We start from the raw sequence: 24813 nt of genomic DNA, 5'->3' as shown, positions 1-24813 counted from the left end.
TTTAAATATTTACCTTTCACGAAGACTCATCTCAAGAAATCGCCTGCGTGTCTTCTTTATGAGTTCATACAATTTATTACACCTCTTTTCTTAGTTATCGAATTGACAATGTTTCAGAGTTAAGATATTAGTTCTACATTCTATTTGAACTTCGCTTCTCCAATAAATAAGGCTGTGTTAAATACGATTAGGAGTAGAATGTGAGGACGCTGGACTGATTTCCGCGAACAAAGAGGAAAGGCGGCATCTTGTAGCTCATGCTCTCCAGCCAGGCCATGTAAAGTGGCGCTGAGACTATGCTCTTCCTCGGCATGGGCAGAGTCATGACCACCAGATCGGACTTCATTGAGTGCTCGTGAAGATATTCCCTCAGACGAAGGTAGCGATTGGTCTTATCCTTCACGGCGAGGAGTTCACTTTCTGTAATCAGGGCTGAAAAGATAGGATACAGAGTAAATTTTTGGCCATAAAATCCGGAATTTTGACTTACTGTCTCCATCAACGCCATCCTTAGTTTGGGCTTTACGGTAGTCGTCCAAGAGGTCATTGAAGAATTTGGTGGTATCCTCTTGCGGCTTCTTTGTAATGTCCGGCAGTAGACGAAGATCTGAGTAATCAATCCTGAACTTGGCCAGAAGACTTGCCATAGATCTCTGCTCAAACTCCAGTTCCGCCTTCTTGTTGGCCAGTGCGAAGACTCTCAATTTGCAGGAGTTCCAATTGCGCCTGGTGCTCATGATGTAGGGCAAGAGGAGGGTCAATCCGCCATCATCATAGAGCCACCATACGTCAATGACCGCGTCCTTTCGCTTCGCCGTGAATATTGTTAAGTCATCAAGAATCTCCCTGGGCAGCTCACTCCCTCCGGGTCCTTTGAACATCGTTGCCGGATCGTCGGGTGTCCTCTTCTCACCCTTCTTCGTCAGAGAGATATTGTAGGACATATTGGTCTTCACGGTGGACGGATCAGGAAGAATGGAGACGGTGTTTGTGGCCAAAATGGGATTCCCCATCAGAGATAAATCACTCGTGCTGCTGGCTACAAAGGCCCCAAGGTTTGGGGGAATGTCTTTAGAAACATACGACAAAAGACCTCTTCTCCATATTGATAGTTAAGGAGTGAAAGGGGTGAACATTTTGCATGTAATTTGCAGAGTAATTGTTTTGTACTTACCCTGATTTTTAGTGTTTTTCTTTAATTCATTCTCATTGTGGGCAATCTTTCTAGATTCCTCAACTACATTGAAAAAGAGAGAGTAGCAGAGATAGAGGCATAAATTCATTCACAAGCAGTGCACTTAGAATTGTGTATCTCAATTGACACGATAGTTTAAGATGCTGCAAAACAAACGCGTAATTTATAATACCTTGAGAATCATTTCTGCTCAATGAGTCGCAACTTCCGTGCTCGCTTTTCTTGGCCGTGATGAGAAGGTCAGTTGCGCTGTCGCTACCTTGCATACCCTTTGGCACGTTTACGATGCTCCTTGTCAACTCATCGCCCAACACTTTGGAATAGTCCAGGCCGTTGTTCACTCTCAGGATGCAAACGGCGAAGTACATATCAAAGGCCTTGTGAACCACATTAAAGTACTGCTTCAGAGCACTGGGATCTGCGGTTTTCCAATCGTTCTTGTACCCCATCATCACAATATTAGGCTTTAGCTTCCCAATCCCGGCTGCCTGCATCAGAGCCTTGCATCCTGACTCAAAGTCATCATCGTCCACATAAGCATAGAAGGCCTTCATCTTGTGATCATCAAACCACTCCTTTGTCTTCTGTTGCATGTATAGTCTGTGTTTCTGATTACTAGCGCTCTGAATAACATGCCCACAAACAAGAAGTGATACGTTCTTCGTGATCAAATAGGCAAAGTCAACTAAAATAGATCGAATGCTAGGTAGACCTGACAGAACTAGAATCTGAGGACGATAGTTCTTAACATGCTCTTCTACGTTGTTGAGTTGCTGAACAGACATTAGGGCGTTCTTGTAGGTTTGGGCTTGAGTTGAAGAGCCCCAATTGACATCGGGCTTGCGGTAATGAACTATCAAATACAAAGCAATGACGCATGCAAAAGTAAGGAGTGCTGTTGCCCAAGATATCAGGAACATGACGGAAACACAGAGAACTGTGCCAATTAAACTAAGCCACATGTTGTAGTACTGCAAAAAAAGAAGATTCAGGTTTTGGGAATGCTAATATGGTTCTGGAGTAGTCCACAGACCTTGAAAGTGGGTCTCCAACCGATGGATTTCGCGAAGCTTGCATGGAATGTACTGAAGTTGATAAGAGTGTAGGCCGCTAGGAAGAAGTTGGATATGAGCGGTGCTATGAGGTTCAGTTCCCCAACAAGTATGAAAGCCACAGCCAGGAAGAAGGTGAGGATGTATCCTCTGACAGGCTCATCGTTCTTCCCGTATCCACGGGCGAACCACTTGATTTTGGGGAATAGCTCATCCTTGCACAGGGCCTGAAAGACTTTAGGAGCCGACACCAGACTGGCCAGAGCTGACGAGAGAGTTGCGGCGAAACATCCCGCGTAGATAAGTGGTCCGAATCCTGAAACAAGCTCAATGACTTGGAAGGAGTTGAGCAAACCATAGCGGCAGGGTTCGGTGCAGTTAACGAATTCTAGTGTTCCGTTAACCACATCGGTGACGTTTCCCGTGGCGTCCCTGACGACTGTGGCACCAGCACACAAGGCCATAACTACGTAGGAGGCTGTTGTGATCCCGATTGCAAGGAGGGTCCCTTTGGGAATGGCTTTCTGTGGATCCTTGAGATCACCGGAGATGTTCGCCCCGGCGAGAATGCCTGTTGCGGCAGGAAAGAAGATGGAGAAAACCGAAAAGAAGTTGTGTTCAACGCCATTCTCTGTTCGGTACTCAGGAGAGAGATTCTCCACGAAAACTGTGGCGTTATAACCGACAAAGCCCTTAGCCATCTCCAAGTCACTCTTTGGGCCGATTAAAGTGCCAATGAGAAAGTCGGCAATGGCGACAAGGAGTATGACAAGGAGGCCTACTTGGGCCTTGGCTTCCCACTCCATTCCGATCACGACGATGGCAAGCAAGGCTATGATCGTGATGCTGCCGATTATCCGGACATCGTGGACCCCATCGTCGAGGATGGCCATACCAAAGGACCTCAGCAAGTCTTGCATCGATTCGCAAAAGCCCACCACGTACATCGCACATGCTACTGCATTCGCCAGTGAGAAGATTAGCCCTATTGAGCCACCGAATTCCGGGCCCAGGGAACGCGAGATCATGTAGTACGTTCCGCCTGAAATTGAAAGGCGTTAAGAAATAAGAAATGGTTTAAAGGCTGAATGCATCGTGAGGGATCTCACCTCCTTTTATCACGCCATTTGTGCTGATGGCGGACATTGAAAGCGCAGTTATTGTAGTCACAACGGACGTGGTGAGAATAAGGATTATTCCCTGAGCCACTCCAGCCTGACCGATGACCCAGCTGAGACGCAGGAAGAGCATCACGCCCCAAATGTTGAGCAAGCATCGCATGAGAACGCCCTGCATCCAGCCGAACTTCATTCCAATCGCGCTGGTTGAAGAGTTGGGCCGATTTTGAAGGGTTCCATGAGTCTGAGAAGATGGAAAATAAGTCGGTCAGAAACTGTCGAGGCCGTCGAGACGGAATTGATGGAATTTTCCAGCAGATTAAGCACGAACCAGTTGAATTTGCATTTCTCCGGTCGTAAAAACTCCCTCGATTACTTTTATAATAAATTGATGCAGTGATTTCGAAGTCCATATCAAATCGGATTTCATGATCATACAATGTTTTCAAAGTCGGATACAGTGAAGAACGTAAATACTTACACTGTACTTATGTACAATACTACTGAACTCTACTTTAGTGGCTATGTTGGCCATCTTCAACAAGAAGTCTTTTGGGAAATACAATAGTCAAAATTTTTATAGAAATTGACTATAGTAGCAATGGTTTCTCAAAAGACATAAATTTGTATTTTACCTCGACTGCAATCTTATGTACTCAACTGTAAGGCAATATAAATCTGATTCTCCGAATGCAAATTTCGCGACAGCTTTTTATACTTGATCGCGGTGTAAAATAAATTACGCTTTTAATTATTTCTCTTTTTGCTGTCGGATTTTGGAAGAAAGTGTAGCCGAGAGCCCATAAATAATGCATAATACTCAGTTTTGCCACCTTGTCAAAAACATCTTTCTAAATTTGGCGACTCACGTGAGGTGAGAAATTGCATAATTGATCAATCATTTCGGTCTGGAGGCACCAGATTGGCGAGTCAATAGATGAAGGATGAGTCACACTTTTCGGACTAATTATATTGGCTGTGCATTTAATTAAGAAACTTGACTCACATATCATCACCTTATTAACTTTGATCTCTCCCATTTAATCAAATTGACCTTTTCGGCCAACAGATCGTGCGCAATTGATTAATTACTGAGGGAAATTGGCAGTGATGTGAAAAAGGCCTGCAAAGTCACATGAGGAGTGTAACTATTTGGAGACATTTTGGCCATGCTCTCGTACGTGAAGAAATGCAACACTTTCTCGCAATTCAATGCTCAGACATTGTCACGAATTGTGGGACGAAATGCTCCACTTTTAACGTTATGCTGGCTATATCGCAGACTAATCACCGAAATAATCGTGCAAAATTATACCTTGTTGGAAATTGTGGCATTGTGCAATTCATCCAGCGTTGGACGATTGGAATGTGTAATACTGAGGATGTTTCGGTAGTTGTCAAGCCTCGGCAGAGCTTCTCTGGTGAAATGCCTGAAGCTCTTATAGATCTTCGTGTCATAATCACTGCCGTCCAGCAGATCGTTCTGCTCCTCTTCCGAGTCATTGGTCTCTGAGTCCACCTAAAGGGATTTAACCATATTAATTCTGACAGAAAATCCCACAATCAATCATTTCAATTCACCTGGAATCTCGTCATTTGCAAATCTTTGAATCTCGACGGTTTGTCTATATCTCGAAAGCTCGTCTTTATTGATGAGAGTCTGAATGGTGAAAGATGAGAAAGATTGAAGAGGAGAAATTAATGAACAGTTAGTGGTAATCATAAATGATCAGAGTTGAGGAGATGGGCTGATATTTAAGATAGACAAGATGAATGCAATTTTTGTGAATATTGAAAGAAAAAAGTGTTGGTTTAGATGATTCTCTTGAGTTTTTCCGCTCGAAGTACATATTTAAGCTGGAAATCTAGAATATTATGACTAAATGAGATAGTAAAAAGTCTTTATCACGAATTTCATCTCACATACCATTAAAGAATTCTGTGTATTAAAGAGTTTTCTGAAGGCAATCAAATGATAAATACATTCTAATGTTTAAGACTTATCTTCAAACATTTGAAAACAAAAATTTGGACTTTTGAATCTCCAATCTGATTCATAGCCAACTCTGTCAATGAATAAATCTGCAACTGCTACATTGAGATGTTTTTTTCATCACCCATTTCGACACATCTTTTTATTTAATATTTGACTTATTGACTGGCGTAGAACAAAAAAGACTCATCATCTTTACTCTCTATTCTTGTACAATTTAGGCCACGTGTTTCTACATGTAGTATTGACTTTTTGCTCCAGCCAAACAGTTATTTGAATTGTACTTTTCCATCGTCGCGATCAGGCAATCAGCACACGTCTTTGCTATTTTTACCACTCTTGTCAGAGTTAATATTTGGCTTAATTCTACATATAGCACGAGAACAAAGGTAGAATACGATCAATTGTCGCAACATCTGTGCAAATTATTTGCCACCGTCAATTTCTCTGAAATCTCTTTGACTGTGGAAGATTTTACCTGGATTGACGTCTGGCGATCATTGCAGCCGTTTCTTCGGGAAACGTGTCATCCTCATCGTCGTTGTCTTGCCGTTGTGGCGTCGATCGACGGTAGTTTTCACCGTGACTCACTCTCTTCACTTGAAAGCGATTCATCGATTTATCCACAGAACCCATTTCAATTAGCGAATCCGCCATCGTCGCGTCAAATAAATTATCCTTCCTTCCAATTTCACCGTGAGAATCTCTCCTAAGTATCCTGCAAATTGTATGGACTTAATTGGAATGTCTGGAATGGGGATTTTCATCATCACAGAATTAATTCTCGCGGAAATGCACTTAACACGGATTTGCATGACAACTCGCTATCGTCTGATGGGATTTGTATGTATATACTTCCAAAAACTAAGCTGATAAAGTGATGTTTGCCCACAATAACCCGGTCATTGAGATTGAATAAAGTCATGCTCGCAATTCGTAATAATAATTTAATCTTGTAAAAAGCACGCGAGACGTAAAATCACTTCTTTATACAGTAAATAATATCGCGCGTCTTGTGATTGGACTTTTCCAATGAAACTACGCGAATTCTTATCAGCTTTCACGTTGACTCTTGCAATAAAAGTGTGCATCGTGAAAAATGCAATTTGTATGCTTTTTCTGTTGACTTTCTGACACATAAAACTCACAAATATTCACTTTTTACGACCCTCCTGCGCGGCACTGCGCGTATCAGCAGAAAATGTTGCAAAGAAAGCCACTTGTCGGAGGGAAAATACAATGGCACGAAATATACGCGGATAAATCTGGACGCTATCAGTGATGCTGAGAGACTGAAGATGCGCGACTCAGACGCAGTTGAAGAGCATATGCAAATCAATTGTCTCAATATCACTTAAAATTCACTCAGCTATTGTGGCTTTTCTCACACTGGAATTGTTTCTGCAATAAATAACCCTATAATAGACCACTATTAGTCGAGCCTTGTGGGGTGTTTTACGGGGAAAATTTCGCAGCGCACTTCAAAGACTGGAGCCACACTATTTCAGTGTGAACACATTGCTGTTTATCATCGCAAAAAATATAACGTATTACATTTAACAGCGCACTTTCTGTGTAAGATCATGGAATGGGGAGTGAAAGGAGACTGAATTTAAACCACTCTCTTTACCTCGTGTCACGCCTGAGATCACTTCACGACTGTCCAGAGTTCGCGAGCAACTCCATGGATCGCGAGTTGATACACTGAGCGAAAAAGTTCTTCCTCTCCGTCTCTTATAAGTCTCTTTCCCATGAAAGACTATGCACTGCTTCTGTATATGCCGCACACTAACACGCCGCAGCATGGCGATTATGTAAATTTACATATTAACGGGAGCACATATAGGCATTTATAGGAATTTGATAACATTTTTGTACTACACTCCGGCATCTGCACTGTGTGAACGCTATAAATATGTATGCTTATTGATATTTTTCAAGACACACGACACGATGGTCGGCGACGCCTCGAGAAACAGTTGGCGTAAGCATGGCGAGAAATGCGAGAAAAAAGGCGTGATAAGCCCTATTCGGCGATCAGGCTTGAGAGTGTTCAGATTCTTACGCTGTGAATAACTAGAAATCATACTTATCCTGCTCGTGTAATCATATTCTAATCTTATACATTGTCGATTTATTTCTCTTTTACACGGAAGCGTCGAGTCGTCATTTTTTAGAAATAATCACCACTGAAATATTTTTAGTGTCTCTAGAGAGGAAGACATGTGCAGCGATCAGTAAATAGACGCGTCGACTTGCGCAGATCTTTTGACCTCTGGCTTCAGCCATTTGGCAGATGGTGAGTCAGTGTGGAGTTCAATGGAACGCGCGTTTTCGTTTTGCTATGTATGCATATGTATGTTTGCTTTGTATGTACAGAGAGACTGATTATTTTGGGTAATGTTGCAAAAGAAGACCACTTATGACGAGGTATTTTCATGGGTTGGTGTCTTTGATATCAAAATTTAAAGGAAGAAAAAGCTTATGAAAATTCGCTTTATAAATGAAATATTTGTTTTAGACAAATTTAAAGAACTTGATCTAATTTTGGGAAAAACATGACTGATATATTCACTTAATTTTTCACATCGAGTAAGCCACAAAGAATTAAACGAAGCCTAATCGGAATTTGTTTACTTTTAATATTGAAAAAGTGGGTCTAATACTTACCAATAAACTTATATCAGCAGAAATTACAGCAAAAATTAAACAACAATATTAATAATTCAACACAGTCATGGCAGGATTGAAACTATTGTTTTGACTTCTTGAATTGAAACGCCACTTTCTCGGTGGATTACAATCACAGAACAGATATCTGAATTCAAACACTGGCCGCAATACACACCTGGATGCACCACGCCCATTTGTGTTCAAGTCTCGCATACCTATTGTATTCTACCTTCCTGTCTTTCGCAAACGTAAGAAGGAAAGGAATCATTCACCCTAACCCTTGGATGCCAAACGCAAAGAATAGAAAAAATTGAAAATATGCTAAAAACTAGAATACAGAAAATTTGAAGTTATTCATGGCATTTTTAGTATAAAAAAATCACCAAGAACAAGAATATAACGAGTCCCTAGCAAATCAGAACGCATAATTTCATGAATAATTCAAACAATAGGGAAGAATGGTGAAAAATCTGGGTGAATGACAAACTTTTCTGCATACCTTTTCGAACAAAGTTGTGGACACACAGATTGCAAGGAGCGATGAGACAGGAGGAGTCTTGAAGGTGGAACCATATCGAAGAGCATTGAGATAGAATTCATCAACTCACACAAATTGCTCCGGGGCAATTGAGGCATGAAGGAAATTGGAGAAAATTCAATTCATAAAGTCATGTGTGTGTCTCCTGAATTCCTCGAAAATTGAGGTACTTGTCGGGGCTTTTTTTCCTGCTCGTCTTCCTTGGCTTGGGTTGTGGATGGGGCGGAAAGGTCTGGGTAGGAAAATTTCATATTTCCGCAATTGGGGAAAATATTTGGACGGGCCAACACGATGTCCATTGATGGGGTGTTCGTCAAGGGACGGAAAATAAAGAATTTCAGGTCAACAATTTATTAAATTTCAACCACGAGGAAATTCCTGAGATGATGGCATCAAAATTAAAACTAAGATCTTTCTTCCCCCTTGTGGTGGTGTGGAAAGGAATTTTCCAACCCGAAATATGTGTACCTGCACAACTTGGGAAAATGAGCTCTGATTCACGACAGAGAAACTCTCAGAATTTTCAACGCAATTATCTTGAAGCACTCATTTTCAAATGTTTGTATGCGCAGATGTATCACGAGAGAATTGTTTTCTGGATTGATTAAAATTGTATTAGAATTAATTTGCGAAAAACGCGTTTTATGTGAATTTCCCGCTTTTTAATTGCAAAATGCTTTTAATGCAAGCTTGAATACAAATTGTGTTCTACATAATACATTTATCTAGCAGTCACAGATGTGATAAACATCTTATATGCTCTCTCTAGTTGTCCTAATTTATCAATACACCATAATTGCAACATTATCTCGCCTATTCACCATTGCAATGCTTGCAATTTCGTGTAATATTTGAAAAGACATTGTCTCTGGGTAAGCCTCAACAAGTGCAACTCTGTGGAATTTTGCCAGAATGCAAGGAGTGGGCATTGTTGCAATTCCATCACATGCCAGTTCTACTAAAATATTGATTCATTGTCCGATTCTAGCCCGTGTCCATCATTCCATCCTGCCGTGTTTCCGTGAATGGCAAATGTGTGACTGTCTCGCATCTGCGACTCAAAATGGTGTGCATATGAATGAGACACCGCAGCATTGGTATCTTGTTCACCCTCAACAATTCATCTGCCAACATGTCCCATTCTTGTGACCCCAATCATCCACCTTCTCCTGCATTATCTGCACCCCAGGGTGTGTTTTCCGAGGAAATATGGGGTGGAAAGTACAAAATTGCGCGCGCGATGGTGAGACAAAGGCATGGACAAATAGAGTGGCCTTTTGTCGCAGAGTCACTGCAACTGGCCGAGAGATATGAAATGTGGAGCAAAAGTGTAAATTGAAGATGACACAGAGTCTGGGAAGGAAGTGAGTAAGATATAGCTCGTGATATATTGACAGAGTGGAGGGAAAAGCTCGCTCGGGGTGACTTTGGAAAGAAGACACTTCCTCACTGCATTGACTTCCTGTGAGCTTTCACACTTCTCCCATATCAAACTTAAAAGCTCGAAAGGTGACACTCTTCCTCTCTGCTCGACAAGCCTTCCACTTCGAAGGGACTATAGCACACACGAGGAATCTCACATTCCCATTAAAAGTTGGAAATATATGAAGTGATAGAATTCGCTTTGGTTTTGAAAGGATTCTTTTAAAGAGAGAGAGAAAAGAAATATTTTGATGCTTGAGGGTTGGCAGTTTTAAGTCTTCTAACTCATTGAAGTTTTCTGAAAGTTTACAAACTTCCGGCGCATATTTGAGGTAGTGCTTCAGAAAAGCATGACTTAGGTGTGACAGGGCAAAATATTTTATTTCCCTTCTTCCTTGTCTCTTAATTTCTCGAATTTCTCCATTGTTTCGGTTCCTTCAGTCCTTAAATCTTCATTACTTAATCTGAACATTTGCCCATTTGCTGGCACCACAATTCATAGGTAAAAGCTCTCCTACATGTTACATATTTGCAGCATCGCTTTTCCGCCCTTCTTTTCTCATAAATTTCCCTCGCACACCCCAATTGAGTCGACATACATGTATTTTGTGTGAGAATTTATGTCATCGACAGAGTTTTTCCGCAACAAAATCAACCCCAACACCTAAATTTAGGGGAGCTCAACGACTTTATGTGCCTCAATTAGCTGTGAATGCAGAATGAAAGTTTTAAAAAATGTTTCCCCATGAATTTAGTGTTCTAATTTTGAAAGTTTTCACATTTCTACACGAGCGTGGATGTGCTTATTACTCCATTTTGGTAAATCATCTCCCTTCCGGTTTGTTTGCGAGAGGCAGGAAAAGGGCTTTTGTTGTATGGTGTGGGTTTGGGAAATCAATAATTCGCACTCCTGCGGGAGTTTAATTGACAGTATGACAAAAGAAATGAGGAGGGCAGGAAATTGACTGTGGCTTTGAAATGCAAAAAATGCGGAAGGACAGAAATTAGGAAGTTAAATATTTGGACTGAGAAGCAACATTATTTATTTGTGGTAATTCCCCACGTCACCACCCCCAACTCTTGATTGCGCTGATGGAATGGGAGATTCAATTTCTCACAAATTCAATCATTCATCCTCATTGACTCAACAATACAATCCTCCAAGTTCGATGAGAATGTGGGCTGTTATGAAAAGGGAGAAGAACTCTTTGCATCAACTTATTGGGAATTGAGAAACCCCTTGAGTCAGACCACCCCAATCGAAAGAGTCTTATCATAATAATATATTCCTTCTTTTTGACAAATAGATTTTGCCCTCGATTCCCCTCTTCAGTGTGGCTCTGCCGCGCACCGTCTTATTGAATAATTTAATTTGAATTCAGTACTCAAATTCATGACGCAAAACGTGAAATCTACACTCGAAAAAACCAGCAAGAAGAACTTCTTTACATTTCAGAAAGTTTTGGCAATATACTAATGTAGCATTTTATATGAATAGTTAAATTTGCATTTCAATTTTTCTGAACACTTTTAGAGCACATTGTTTAACTGAAGTGAGTGTTTGCAAAACTTTCATAACCATTTTTGCCAAAACACACACTTTGGCAAAGTATCATCTTATGGCACAGAAGTTTTATTTGCTCTTATGTTAGAATATTCACAGAGCTTTTTGTCTTCATTGTCTCTCGAGACTTCTTCAATTATTCCCCAAAGCAGTATAGGTCCAAGTCCTTAAAATTGGGAGGCAAAAATGTAATCAATTAATCTCTCTTTCTCTTTTATCAAGGCAAAATTTCCGAGAAGAGAGACTCTTCGAATGGGAGTGACTTTAGCAAAAATTTGCAATGCCTCTTCAAACAACCAAAGCAAATAATATTGCCTTTAATTTAATATCAATAAACACTGTCGGAGCCACGTCAACCCATTCCACTCGAAAACCTCAAGACTTGCTGCTCTCGAGGGTGGAAAATTACTGTGTACACAAGACTTCACGATCTGGTGCCATAATTAAAGAATGGGGTGCTCACAAAGTAGCTGCCAAAGCATATCGAAGCGCGTTCCACGAGCCCCAATTCTTGGGATCACTCTCAGCAACTGTTGTAGTGTTATTCTTTCATAAGCTGATTTAAACTTTGAAATCGCTTTATAAATATATTTTCCTCACACACTCGTAGATGATTTATTTATTGACATGGAGCCCGCCAAAGGGTTGATACTCCAACCCAGTGGAGAGTTGGGGCATGAATTAATCAATATTGTGAAGCTTAGCGATGGAGCATCACTCTGGCGTTCACTTCCGTTTCACGATGAGAAGGGGTGATTTGAATTTTGGGAATTTCAGTGAGGCTTTCACTGAAGTCAGGGAAAGAAATAATTGTTTTTAACAATGTTTAATTGCAAGAAAGAAAGTGCATATAAAAGTAGATAATAACCTAAGTTAGAAATGATAAGAAATGTAGGTAAAAACACTAAACACGACTTAACAAATTAAATAAACTTTTACTTTAATAACCTTTTTTTCCAAAATTTCATCATGGAAATCAAATATACTCTAAAATATTGAAATGCATATCAAATTTTTGTTCATCGGACAAATAACAACAGTAGAATTTTTTTTTGAAAATTCAAGATCAATAAAATGTTGTTAGCATAGCGTGTTGTAACTGAATTTCTCATTCTGCGTTCACAGAATACCACCCATCGAATCCATTATGTGTATATCTTGCCAATCTCGGGATACGGTCAGGAGAGGAACGAATTTTGGGAAATGCCTTAATTAACTTCCACTGCATCAACAACAGTTGTGATTTTGTCGGCATGGTATTTAGCGTGTGGAGGAGATGTGAATTTTCACGTGAGCTGCATTTTACCTCTCACGCATGAATGTTTCCCATAATTAAATGCTCACACCAATTCAGGGATATCTCCCTAACATGGCCACCACATGAGAGGGTTTTCGTGATTTTTTCCTATGCTGATGGGCCGTAATTAAAAAGACATCACCCAGTGAAATTGCGAGGGAGACAAATGGTGTGATTCTCAGGCATGGGAAGGTATAGGGATTTTTCCAGTTTCCACAGAGAGGATCTTTTCTCATGCCACGGATTGATTCTGCGCATTCATTCGAGTCATCCTGTCGAGAATCAAGTGTTAGGCGGAGAACTGGAGTTCGCTATCCGACACCCATCTAAATGGAGATTCTAATTTAAGATAATAAATCTAAAGCGGCGCAGAAGAAAACTTTTACTCATTATCCAAATGAATGGCTTTCACACTTTTGCCGCGCGCGGAAAAAGGCAAACTCGAGAGGGATGAATTTCAATGAACCGAACCCCGGACTTGTCCATCGAGGAAGGTAATTAAAAATTTTTTCACTCATTGATGGATCTTCCCAATCGATGCTCATCTTGGTGTGTCCTAGACCTTTCTTCCACCCCTGTCGATACTTTTAATTACGGCATTCGCCGCGTGACAAGACGAGGGTGACTTTATCTATAGACAATCAGTGAAAGCTACCACTTCAATATCTCATTAAAAGACTTGTTCATCTCCCTCACATAAAGAGTGAAAAGATGTTATCCACCACAAAACATCACACACAGTAAAAGCTCCTCGCATTAGGCAACAGTTCTGTTCTGATGCCTCTCTACTCGAGTGCTTTGGCGCAACAACGCAGGAAAAGGTGCTCCGGCAAAAAGTGCATCCACACACTTCGCATGGGAGCTTGCTAGAGGAATTAATGACTTTTTAACTATCCTGCAGAGCAGATTTTTGGAAAATTGAGAAAATCATCAAATGCAAATTAGGGAAAGACTGGATGCTACCAGAAATTTAAACCAGCACACTCTCATCGTTATTCGAACGCTCAACGACAAATTACAACAAATTTGTGGTAAGAAAAGCTAACCATGAGTTATTTTTACTTCATTTCCTGGAAAGTTTCAACATTGCTGTCTATGTAAATATTCCACATTGCAGAAAAAACTCACCCACTGTTTATTCAAAGTTTCTTCTCTCTTCCATAACTATTTTCATAACTGTGAAAACAAGAGAAAATCCCCTAATTATTCACCACTTTTGTGTGCTTTTCGCAAAAAGGATGTTTTCCTTTCCCTAATTTTCTTGCCCAACCATTAGTAAACACTCCCGTTGCAATTCTCCTTCTACCAACTTTCTTGCTTTTGGCTTTAAAATATTTTCCCCTAGCACAGCATTCCTCATTGTTTCAATTAAGTTGAGGAGTTTGGCTGCTGGTGCGCGCACGATGAAGGGAGAGAGATGGGAAAACGGCTGCGGAGATGCTTTTCATCATCTCATGAATTTTTATTATTTTTCACTTTTTTATGTTTCAATTACTCATCCACTTTCATTGTTGTAAGTTGCTCAATATTCTCTGTCAGAGCGTCTAAAGAGGCAAATGCGCTCAGTATTGCTGCATTGGGGTTTCCTCAAGGGATGGGGTGTGTTGGGGAATGAACTGCCATTGATGGGAACACAAAGGAAGAGGGATTTCACGAGTAAGATTTGCAACTATTTTCGGGGATATGCCAAGGACGAGAACGAACAATGTGAGAAGAGAGGGGATATGTTGTTCTGGCGAGCCAAGAAAATACAAGACATGTTCATATATCAAGGGGTGGACTTTGAGTGGGAAGAGGCAGGAATCAGAGACTTCCAGCACTCTGACCGTTGTTCATATATCAAAATGATAACAGCAGAAAAATGTAATAAAGGGATAATCTCCACAATGATTCGATGTTATGGAAAAATTTTCTCTCTCTTGCCACACATTAATGCCACATTATTGCCTCAAACTCCACATCTTCGAGCCAATATCGCTCACTCTATGCGCCCCGGACAAAGGGGAAGAATTAATTTTGGGGATCTCGAGAAGCAACGAAGCGCTAGATACCCTCGAACAATAATTTTCGACCTCTAATTTCAAACCGTTTGACAGTCCCAACAGGTGAGAAGCGGCTGCTGTAGAGCGATAAGAAGAGCACCTCCACGTCTTTCACTCAACTCGTTTTTTCAAGGGTTTTCCACGCGAAAGGGTTGTTATTCGACAACAGATAAAGTCTGTACACAATAAAAACTGTTCGGTATAACAATAATTACGTTTTAAAGAATGTATGAAAATTTTTTAAAACGAATATTTCTTTTGCGATTTAATAGAGAAACAAGAAAACTGGATGAAAAATATTCAGACACACCGTGCTGAATAGATGAGAAACTCAAATATGAATGGAGCTAAAAGTTTAAGTTAATTTTGATTCTAAAATTAAATTTATATTAGAACACAAAATCTCAACTCTGCATAAGGTTAAGAAATCTAGAGAACACAAGCATTTGTTGTCAACTTTATTCTTTATACAGATGTTATTTCTTATCTTTTCCACATCATTTGGTAAAACTACTTGCGTCACGGAAATATCAATGGGTTAATTTGCACAGTAATTATTTCAGCGCCAACTTTTAGAAACATTTCATACACGGAATAGTGCAACTTCCTGCCATTCTACATAAAGTTGAATGAGAATTTAATTTGAAGTGCTCTCGCGAGAATTATATTTTGGTGAGAGTTGCGGGTGGGGGAAAATCTGTTAAATTTCCCGGGTGGAAAGGAAATCCATTAAGAGTTCGCCACACAAATGGGATGGCATTAATATTCACTGTAATTGACATAGAATTAAAATAAATGTGAATACAGTACATTTTGTCGTGAATTAAGCACTTAGAGTGAAATTAAATTTTTTGCTCCCATCGTCTAATATGCAGCTATATTTCCTCCTTGTCACCGAGCGTCACGACGGGGGCATCGCATGAGACGTTCACTTGACGTTGACGATGAAGCAAAAGAACAATAGAATTTTCCATTTTTCTTGGTATAATTCCTTCTCCTCTCATCACTATTGAATATATCAAACAAGCACCGTGGAAGAGGGTGAATTGTTCTGTAATAAAGAATTATTTGCATGCGCGAGGAGGTAGAGAACTTTTTATGCTTCACTCCATTTCAGCTGGCTGAGTCTTTCTTCTTCTTCAAGTAAATATACATATATGGGAAATGTTTAGTGGAATTTGCGGGTGAATTTTCACATTTTCCTCCTCGTCATATAAAACATTCATTTATGGGGAATTTATTAAATAATTTATAGAACAATGTTCTCTATTGTTGCCCCCGCTTCGCATTCAACTCTCCGCCTTATTCACTTCTTTGTTCGCTTCAACTGCCACACATTTGCAAGAACAAACCCTTAGGTTAAGCTCTTTGCATATGCAGAGGAGGAGACAGAGAGTGAGAGAGAGACTCTTGTAAGCAAAAGAACTTGCAATTGAGAATCCTCCGGGCATTTTCCCAAAGTCCGTTTGGTTATGGCATGAAAGATGGTGGCGTAAATTGAAATTCCTAGTCTTAAATCAACTGAAATTTAATAAAGATCTTTGAAGGCTGAAATACGGGTAAAAAGTCCTCATCATATTGCTTGAAGCTTTTACAGTTTGATGAAGCACTACTTACATCTGAAATTGCTCTAATGCGAGAGCTGTCAAACCCTGAGCTTTGGAACTCATCAGGGTCTTGACAATAGTCGCGTAGATGAGTTTTAAAGTCAAAGTTCAATTGCCATCGGAGCTTTACACAACTTCACATATGTAACTTTTAATAGTGTTTCTCCCTTTCAAAGAAATCCATCAAAAGTTTCATTCGAGCTATTGTGCAATCAACAAACTTTTCCCATGCCTGGAAAAATTATGCTGCAAATCCCGGAAACCCAGTTGACATGCGGAAAAGCTCCCAATATTCCTGCTATGCAAGCGATGTGATATATTGCCGAAAAAGCATCGCTTTCTGTATCCTGCTGAGTTGGATATGTTAACCCATATCGGCGTGCGGAGGGACAACAAAAAGAGTGACGCAAAAAGGATAACAGCAAGCATACCAATGTGTCGCTTTCGGTGAAACCGACTCTATTATATTAATATTTGTTGTAAAATGTCAAATATTGCGCTGTGGACCGTTTTTGCCCCGACCTCACCCCCTGCAGCGCTTCTTCATGTGGGCGTCTATCCCATCATTGGGGATTTCTGAACATCAACTAGATGCGCCCCCGAGTCTCAGGGACAGATCAAATTCAATTCGAGCCTTTCATCGCACCACAATAGGGAACAGAAGGTGGATTTTCTCAGGACACTTAGAGATTTTCACCAAAATTCATGGGGTTGAGAAAACCTTTGGCATTTTATGAAATTTTGAGCTATTTTCATTTCAACATTCCAAAGTTTCAGTTACACCCAAAAAACTTGAATTGTGTTTTTTTTTATATAGAAAAAACCGCACCTTCAAAGTTACAACTTTTATAATGTCTCGAGACACCATACTTCATCATCCTTTATTCTCTATAGTTTTCCTGGCACAATCACAAACTTTCACTCTCCCTCATGTATGTGCCTTCCGTTTGGGCAGTCTTGCTCCAGGAGAGAGAAGAGTTACTGAGGGTAGAAGACAGGGTAGATGGAAAGTTAATCAAATTATCCCTGGCAACACTCAGGTGTTTTTCCTGTCCCTGCCACGGCAAATTGACTTATCCGCGCGCAAAACCAATAACCCAAGCATCAGACACTTTGCCCTAGACAATGGGTCTACTTGAGACATCAGACAAACATTCGATCTATCGCTAATTAATTTGTTTGCTCAGTACAAGGAGGCGGGAGGGGGCGGAAAGAGGCCAAAAAGGAATCTTAGCCTGCAGGGATGATGATTGAAGATGGAATAAATCATGAAATTCTCTGGATATTCCAACCCACATGGCTTGAGGAAAGTTTTATCACTGCGGCAAAACCTTTTTTTCTTTCTCTCTCCATCTCATGAGAAATTTGCCACCCATTCTCGGAAGCCTCCAGGCGAGGAAGTCAATGCTCATGGGAGGAAAAGGAAAAAATAATAGAAACATCATCATTAGGCGATGATTATTGCGGGGAGGGCAAAAAATGCCATAATTAGTGGTATTCTCTGGCCACTATTGCCCTTTTCGGGTGGCCCAGCCCACACTGGTAATCCCCAATGGACAAAAGAGTCAAAGGAAGGCATTCATTTAATGACGATTGCCTGGGAGATGAGGCTATGCTTCTCGGTCTGTAGTGAAAGCCCTGGCAATTCTGGGAATATCGTCACATTTCATCGGCGACAAGCTGGGGTGTTCCAGATTGGTTGGGCCATTGCGGTCTGTAGTTCTGCACGTGCATTTGTCTTACAATGCAAATCTTCCTGCCTCATATTTCACTGTTCCACCAACGAAATGTATTGAAGCTTCCAAGTGATTTGCAGCCTCAAATTGCGCATATTTCACACACAAAAAAGAAATACAAAATAATTTGCAATTACGACAATACCTTTAACTTTGCAATTAAAACTACTGGAAAGTCTACAGTGGAGGCTTTGTTATAAAATACCGTACTTAACTGAAAGGTATCCAGATGACTTCAACAAAAATGACGATACAATTAGTGAAGAGAGGATTCTCGTGTTTGAGAAAACCACCTCTTGAGACTCATCAATTGAACTGAATCGTATATCGAGTAAACAAATTAATTTTGAATAATTGACACCACTTTGCGAATCCTCCACAACGGTTGCAGCCAAGTTGGATGGAAACTCGATGACAATTGATCCCTTGAGTACCTTGCAGACCGTATTTCAATTGCCAATTAACTATTTGCATCATTCGAGCTCATCATATATAATTTAATATGCCTGCAGTAGAATTGCGCTCAACAATAGAACAATTTGAATAATTTAATACATGGGAAAATGTCATTAAATCCTGATCTGTAGCACTTCCAGCGCCATAAGATACTTTATGGATGGCGGAAATTGAATTGAAATGAGGAGATTCATAGCTCAAGACATCAACTCAAGGAACATCCATCATGCCTAATCTTGTAGATTGTGTAATGTTTATCCGACTGATGAGAGTGGAATGGAAAGTTTAAGCGCTTTTCACCACATCTGAATGAATTCTAATGAAGCTTTATGAACTTTCCGTGCCAGATTCTTAATTGCAAAGTTCATCTCTTGGTCAATTAAGAGAAGTGATTTCTTCGCTTTCCGCGCGTCAAAGTTTTGTTTGAGTGCCTAGAAGAAGGGGGAACATAACGGTTTTGCATGAAGTTTCTGTAACATAATTCCAAGTAAATCTCCCAATTTCATCAAAAGCGATATAACATAGTTTTATTTGCAAAATTTCCGACATGAAAATCCTGTTTGGCTCTCAATCTTCTACGCAGCAAATAAAATATGATTGGAATGCTATCGGAAAAAGTTATGAAAGTGAAAATCTCATGCGAGGAAAATCCATTGACACTGGATCGAATATCGAACTAGGGAATTGTTAAAGTTGGCACCTTGTGGGGAATTTGATTGGAAACATGTCTTGGCGCTGGGACAGAGGGTGGAAATTAAGTTCAACAGTCGGCAATCGATTTTGGCGATAAAGGTGAAAGTTTTCTCCACCCACCAAATTTTCCGGGATTCCAGTAGCGATGCTAATTGTCAGTGAGATTTTCCCGAGTGAATTCGGAAAGCATGCGGAGTTGTGTTCCTGGAATTGTGCCAATTGCCAAAAGTCCCTGATTGACGCCAATTCATGCGTACTTTTGGGTCTTCAGGACAGAGTTTTTGGAGAGTTGAAAATTCATCAGAAACCACATTTAGGGGTTGACCACGAGTTGTGGAGGGATTTTGGGTCTTTTATTCCTCGTTCAAGACACTTTTTCACACTTCAAAGGTATAACAGATTTTACCTTGGCTAAAGTCCAAAATCCCCTTACAAATTCCTCAACATCAGCTCACTTTTGCACTCCCTCATGGAGATTAATCTCCAACATTTTCATCCCTTTGATGTGAAGCGCTTTGGGAGTGAATGAATAAATCACGTTGTTGAAATTCATTCGAAGATTTTTAAGGCCGTATAAAAAATTCTCTGCGCCCTTGAAGATACGCTGAGATTTTATGAAAACTCGGCTATAAAGTACTTTACATTAACAGTATTACCTACACTTTATTGCGTATATTAAACTACAAGTATTAATTTATAAAAACTACCACAACTAAAATTAAAGTCCATTCTTTCACTGAAATTTTCCCTAGAGGGATATCAAAAGAAAATGAAGCTCGCACAGAAATATTTACCATTACTTGCTATCCACTTTTGCTGCTATTAAATTCTGGAATGCTCACATTATTCTGAAATTATTAATTATGTTAATAAATTGTGTTGTGAGAACAAAGAATCAAATATAACCTAACTGGCATAGTTTTATTAACTGAACACAATTTTCATTTGGAAAAATTATGCTTAAACAAATCTTTCAAAATTACATTATATTTTAACTTTAGGCGTAATCTATTTTGCATAACCTCAACAGTTATTATAACTTTTGCTTTTTGAAGTATGTTTGCAGAATTTCAGTTCATGCAATCTGAGTCAATTTGTCGAAAGCCCTGTGAATTCCGTCTTTTAATTTTTCTGGAAGTTCAACTTTCTCTCTTCCCGGAAATTACTCAAGTTTCAGAGGTAGCAAAATGATGTTGAGAGTCTATAAGAAATGTTTTTCTCAAATTGCCAAAATGTGAAACTTCTTTGGACAATTGCAGAGGCGAAAATGTATCAATTTTCACTCCATTTTCCATTGCGAAAGTCAGCAAAAGAGGCGCAGAAAGGTTGGCAAGATGAGAATGAACAAATTGATGGAGTAGAAGGGTGTATTTTTGTGGGCGGAAGTCAATAGAATTCCAACTTTTACTCCCCAAGAACATGATCGTGAGGCGAACAAACAAGCCTTTAGGGTACTTTGTACCTCTTTTTTCCTGAAATTCACCTGAAAAGTTATGAGCTCTTAACGGTGGGAAGTTTCCTGTCTTGAGCAGTAAGTTTTCTCTTTCAATTTCCATCGAAGAATTTTCTATTCATGCGAACTGTAAAGATGCGGCGACCTTTATTGGATTATTCTGTGTGTAGCGCAAAGGAGCGGGTACAAAACACTGGACAAAAGCCACAAAGACAGTGGAAACAAAGTTAATCCCACCCTCGGGATTGGGTGGCAATATTGGGGGATTTCACTGAAAGATATTGAGGCCTTTCTTGTATGTTTTTCCACTCTTGCTAAATTGAACAATTTTCCCATGTAAACAATGCGTTCATTTGCCCCGGATCAGATGGGATTAATTGGGAGGCGAAGAAGTGGGTGGGGTTCTTGTGTGAGTTGAATTTTATTTTTCAAAAAGTTGTCTGAAAAAATTCATTCACTCTTTACTACCTTTAACAAACTTGCTGATCTGTCGTCATAACTTCCACATAACCCAGTAATTTGCCACTCCTTTTTGGCCTGGGTGAAAAATAGTGAGAGACAGATTCATCGTAAAATGCTGCAAGCAATATAATTTTATTATCTTCCATGTCGAGACGATGGCAAAAGGGTTTGGGTCTCTGAGACGGAGAAAAGGGCAATTGCAGCCACAATTGTAATTGAATTGACGAAGGAGTTTCACAGAGGCGGAAATGACGAGAGAATGACAAACAGAACGTTTTGCATGAATTTCCATTCCACTGAAGTTCCCACTTGAAACCCATGAGTGAGGGCAATCATATTGATTGTCTTTCCATATTCATACTGGAATGTCTTGATAAAAGTGGCAGAGATACAGACAAAGTGGAAAATATATGCAATTTTATATAACATAGAGAATACAACAGTATAGATTCGCGAATTTAGTTTCAAATTGATATCAATACAAATTCTGCATACATGTTTCAGGGTTTACGGGTGGACTTGAGGTTTTGTAGTTGGGTTTGGACCGACGTGACTGACACAAAAGTTAGAAACAATAGTATAATCCCATGTAATCACCAAGGTATTCACAGATATTATGACTATAGTGTATTTTCTTTGCTTGAGGAGATGGAAGACAGTGACAAAGAAAACATCCAACATGGATAGTTTTTATCAAATATTGTAAAATTTACTTATTGTTCAGTGAATTGATTCAACTGCTGTAAGCTTTTCACTAAAGAAGCAAAAATTTCTAAGGAAAGCATTTCACAATAGATTCACGTAAAAATACAGACAGAATTTCACTTCTTTCCCTTAGTTGTAGCCGTCTTTCTCATCATCACATGATTTTTAAGGGGGATTGAATGAAGGGTTTTGGCGCAGCATATGTTGATTCCTTAGTGGCTCAACGTCACGAAGAATCAATAAAAAGTTAATGTGATTCATAAATATTTGGTGGGGACTAACCGTTTTTATGTGATTCGACACCCCATAAAATTTTATCCCATTTATTGCACATTAAACTCCAACCCCGTGACCATCTCACGTGAGAGATTTCACAATACCATGCAAAGTCTGGCAGAATTTAAGATGCACGCTTAAAGAGACTGTATTGTAATTGGATTTACTCTTGTTTGATTCAAAACACGGATATGGCTTTTCCTGAATTCTCTTTTTTTCCCCCAAGACGAGCGGAGAATCAGATTCCTATTCTTGGAGTGTCTTTGCAGTGATTTATATGCAATTTCTTTGCTAAAGTGAACTGTGCAAGAAGTTGAGCACTTGTAATGTTTTATGATTTATGCAAATAAATGGAGAACATCGAGGCCAGGAGACCGTGTAGAATATTAAAAATGCAATATGTATTTATAAAACATCTGAACCTCAGAGTTGTCACTTGACATGACTGATAATATCTTTAGAAATACGAAAATATAACATAAAACGCCTTTTAATGAACAACAGAAAATTAGAAGTATAAATTTATTACCAACTGGGTGTTTATGAATTTAATAAAGGATTTCAATTTCACTTATTCACTAATACGTCAACAATTGTGATGAATTATATAGTATGAAATCTGTCTACAAAATGAATGTCCCAACGATTAATTACTGTATCGTTCTTTTTGCCAACTGAGTTAGTGCGAGTTTCAGCTGGAAAAAGTAAACATTCCATACGTGAGAGATAGAAGGGGATGCAATTCATTCTTCAAGAAAACTCCTATCACGTTTCACTCGCTTTTTCTCTGTCTAGAAATGCATTTTGCATTAGCAGACAAGATATCGAATAAAGTGTATCGCTTGAAGCGAACGGAAAATCATCCTTCAAATTAAATTCGCACATATACAATCATAATAATTGTGTCATGATCGATAGTGTGTGATTACTTACAAGTTGCTTGCTTCATTTTCACCTCCGGGATCTGCGAATGGAAACGAAGCTTTTGCACTTTCAGGCGCGACTTCTCTCTATACGAGAATTGTATATGATGCACTTTTTTCATGGGATACACGGAAACTCGGAGAGGAAATGCGAGAAATTGACAAGAATAGATGTGCATGGAAATGTACAAATTGAAAGATAGAAGGAAAAATCATGACAATGTCTTTGATAAATCACCGCAAATGTACATTGTTTGATGCATACCGAACTATAGTGTTGTAGATATTGTCAACCGTATCACAGTTCAGGCAAACAGATCGATGATTTTTCTTCAAAGAAACAGCTCTCTTTCCTCCGTTGGTGTATTCTTGTAATCAATCTCTTGGGCTCTTGTGGCTGATCAAACCTCAGGGGAGAGAATCATCAAAAGGATGTCAGTGGAATTTCACCTCGCATTTCCAATGTCTTTAATCATCATTGCTCTCTGTTTCACTCATCTTCTGAGCTGCAATCTCGGCACGGAAATTTACTCACCTGCTTTTTCGCGTAGGAAATTACACATGAGGAAATTGAGATGCCTTCTTTGAACAAGATTTTCTGCTTTCCAAACACACAATCCGCAATCTCCCAACCCTTGAGCCGTCTGCGAGCTTTTGGGGCTACTTTATGTCCTCCACGTGAGTGTCACTCGACCGAAATGGGGACGTGGAGTCGTGACTGAAGCTAAATGGCACAACATTCTAAATAAAGCGTAATCCTGGTTGTAATTAGATGGAGTTTATATGTCTGTTTGGCTGATGAGCTCCAGGGGAGTCACATGAGGACCTTATTAACGAGGCCATTTGATGGGATATGATTCGAGAAGAGAGTTATTTTACGATCAATCCTTTGCCTGCATGCCTTCTCAATACAGCTCACGTTTATTTGATGTTCGTGTCACGCCTGGAGTCACACTCATAAATCGTCCGCAGTACTACATATGTTAATGGGGGAAAGTCTTTCAGCTGGATGTCCTTAAGGAAGTCGTCAATAGTGGAAAACCAGAGTTTATCAGTGTGTGGAAATTGTTATTAATTCATTTAACGTTGTGAGGAAAGCATTGAAATTAGTGAGCTTATTCTCCAGACTGATGTGTATGAGGGAATGGTGTTGTTGGTATGACAAAAAGGCAAACTTTGCCTCCCCTCAGCTATGTATTCATTGTTGAGGGTGATGCCCGGATGTTGGATGAGACACTATCTCTCCGTCCTGGATGATTTTCCGCCGGACGACCAATTGATGTCGGTGCGAAGATTGGGAAAGCTCGGCACGCCGGAAATGGACGAAAAGCTCAGCCCCTTCGCCACAGTGTCAGAAACAGTGCGAAAGGGAAGGACACAACTTGAATTGATTGAATTGTTCAGTAAACATTCTCACATTTCGGAACAATAAATGCTCACTGGTTTTTCCCTCTTTTGGTAAAGCTTGAGAAGGTTCTTTTATTTCACCACTCAGTGGCTGTCTATTTTCGTGCCATTCCGAGCTCAACTTCCTTCTCGTTCTTCTTCTCATTGAATATTCTAGATGAAGTAGGGCGTTTATTCGTGAAAATGTGGGTCACACATCTT

The 24813-nt window shown here is 39.8% G+C and overlaps 1 protein-coding gene across 4 annotated transcripts; it reads right to left on the bottom strand.

Moving 5' to 3' along the window:
• Window positions 1-7097, bottom strand: LOC132259819 (solute carrier family 12 member 1). 4 transcript variants are annotated; one of them, XM_059757606.1, is made up of 10 exons: window positions 6989-7097; window positions 5837-6076; window positions 4947-5025; window positions 4681-4884; window positions 3357-3609; window positions 2229-3289; window positions 1368-2166; window positions 1175-1237; window positions 491-1039; window positions 1-432 (listed from the first exon to the last, which is right to left on the bottom strand). In XM_059757606.1, exons 2-10 carry the CDS (start codon window positions 6013-6015, stop codon window positions 188-190), a joined length of 3432 nt encoding a protein of 1143 aa, XP_059613589.1. In that variant the 5' UTR covers window positions 6016-6076; window positions 6989-7097; the 3' UTR covers window positions 1-187. The 4 variants fall into 4 exon arrangements, with proteins under 4 accessions (XP_059613589.1, XP_059613587.1, XP_059613590.1 ...); XM_059757604.1 differs by lacking the exon at window positions 6989-7097 and adding an exon at window positions 6507-6779; XM_059757607.1 differs by lacking the exon at window positions 6989-7097 and adding an exon at window positions 6517-6779.
• Window positions 7098-24813: the final 17716 nt, after the last annotated feature.

Source organism: Phlebotomus argentipes, unplaced genomic scaffold (genome assembly GCF_947086385.1).
Source record: "Phlebotomus argentipes unplaced genomic scaffold, Phlebotomus argentipes genome assembly scaffold_18, whole genome shotgun sequence".
NCBI lineage: Eukaryota > Metazoa > Arthropoda > Insecta > Diptera > Psychodidae > Phlebotomus > Phlebotomus argentipes.
This window is presented reverse-complemented; position numbering and strand designations above follow the sequence as displayed.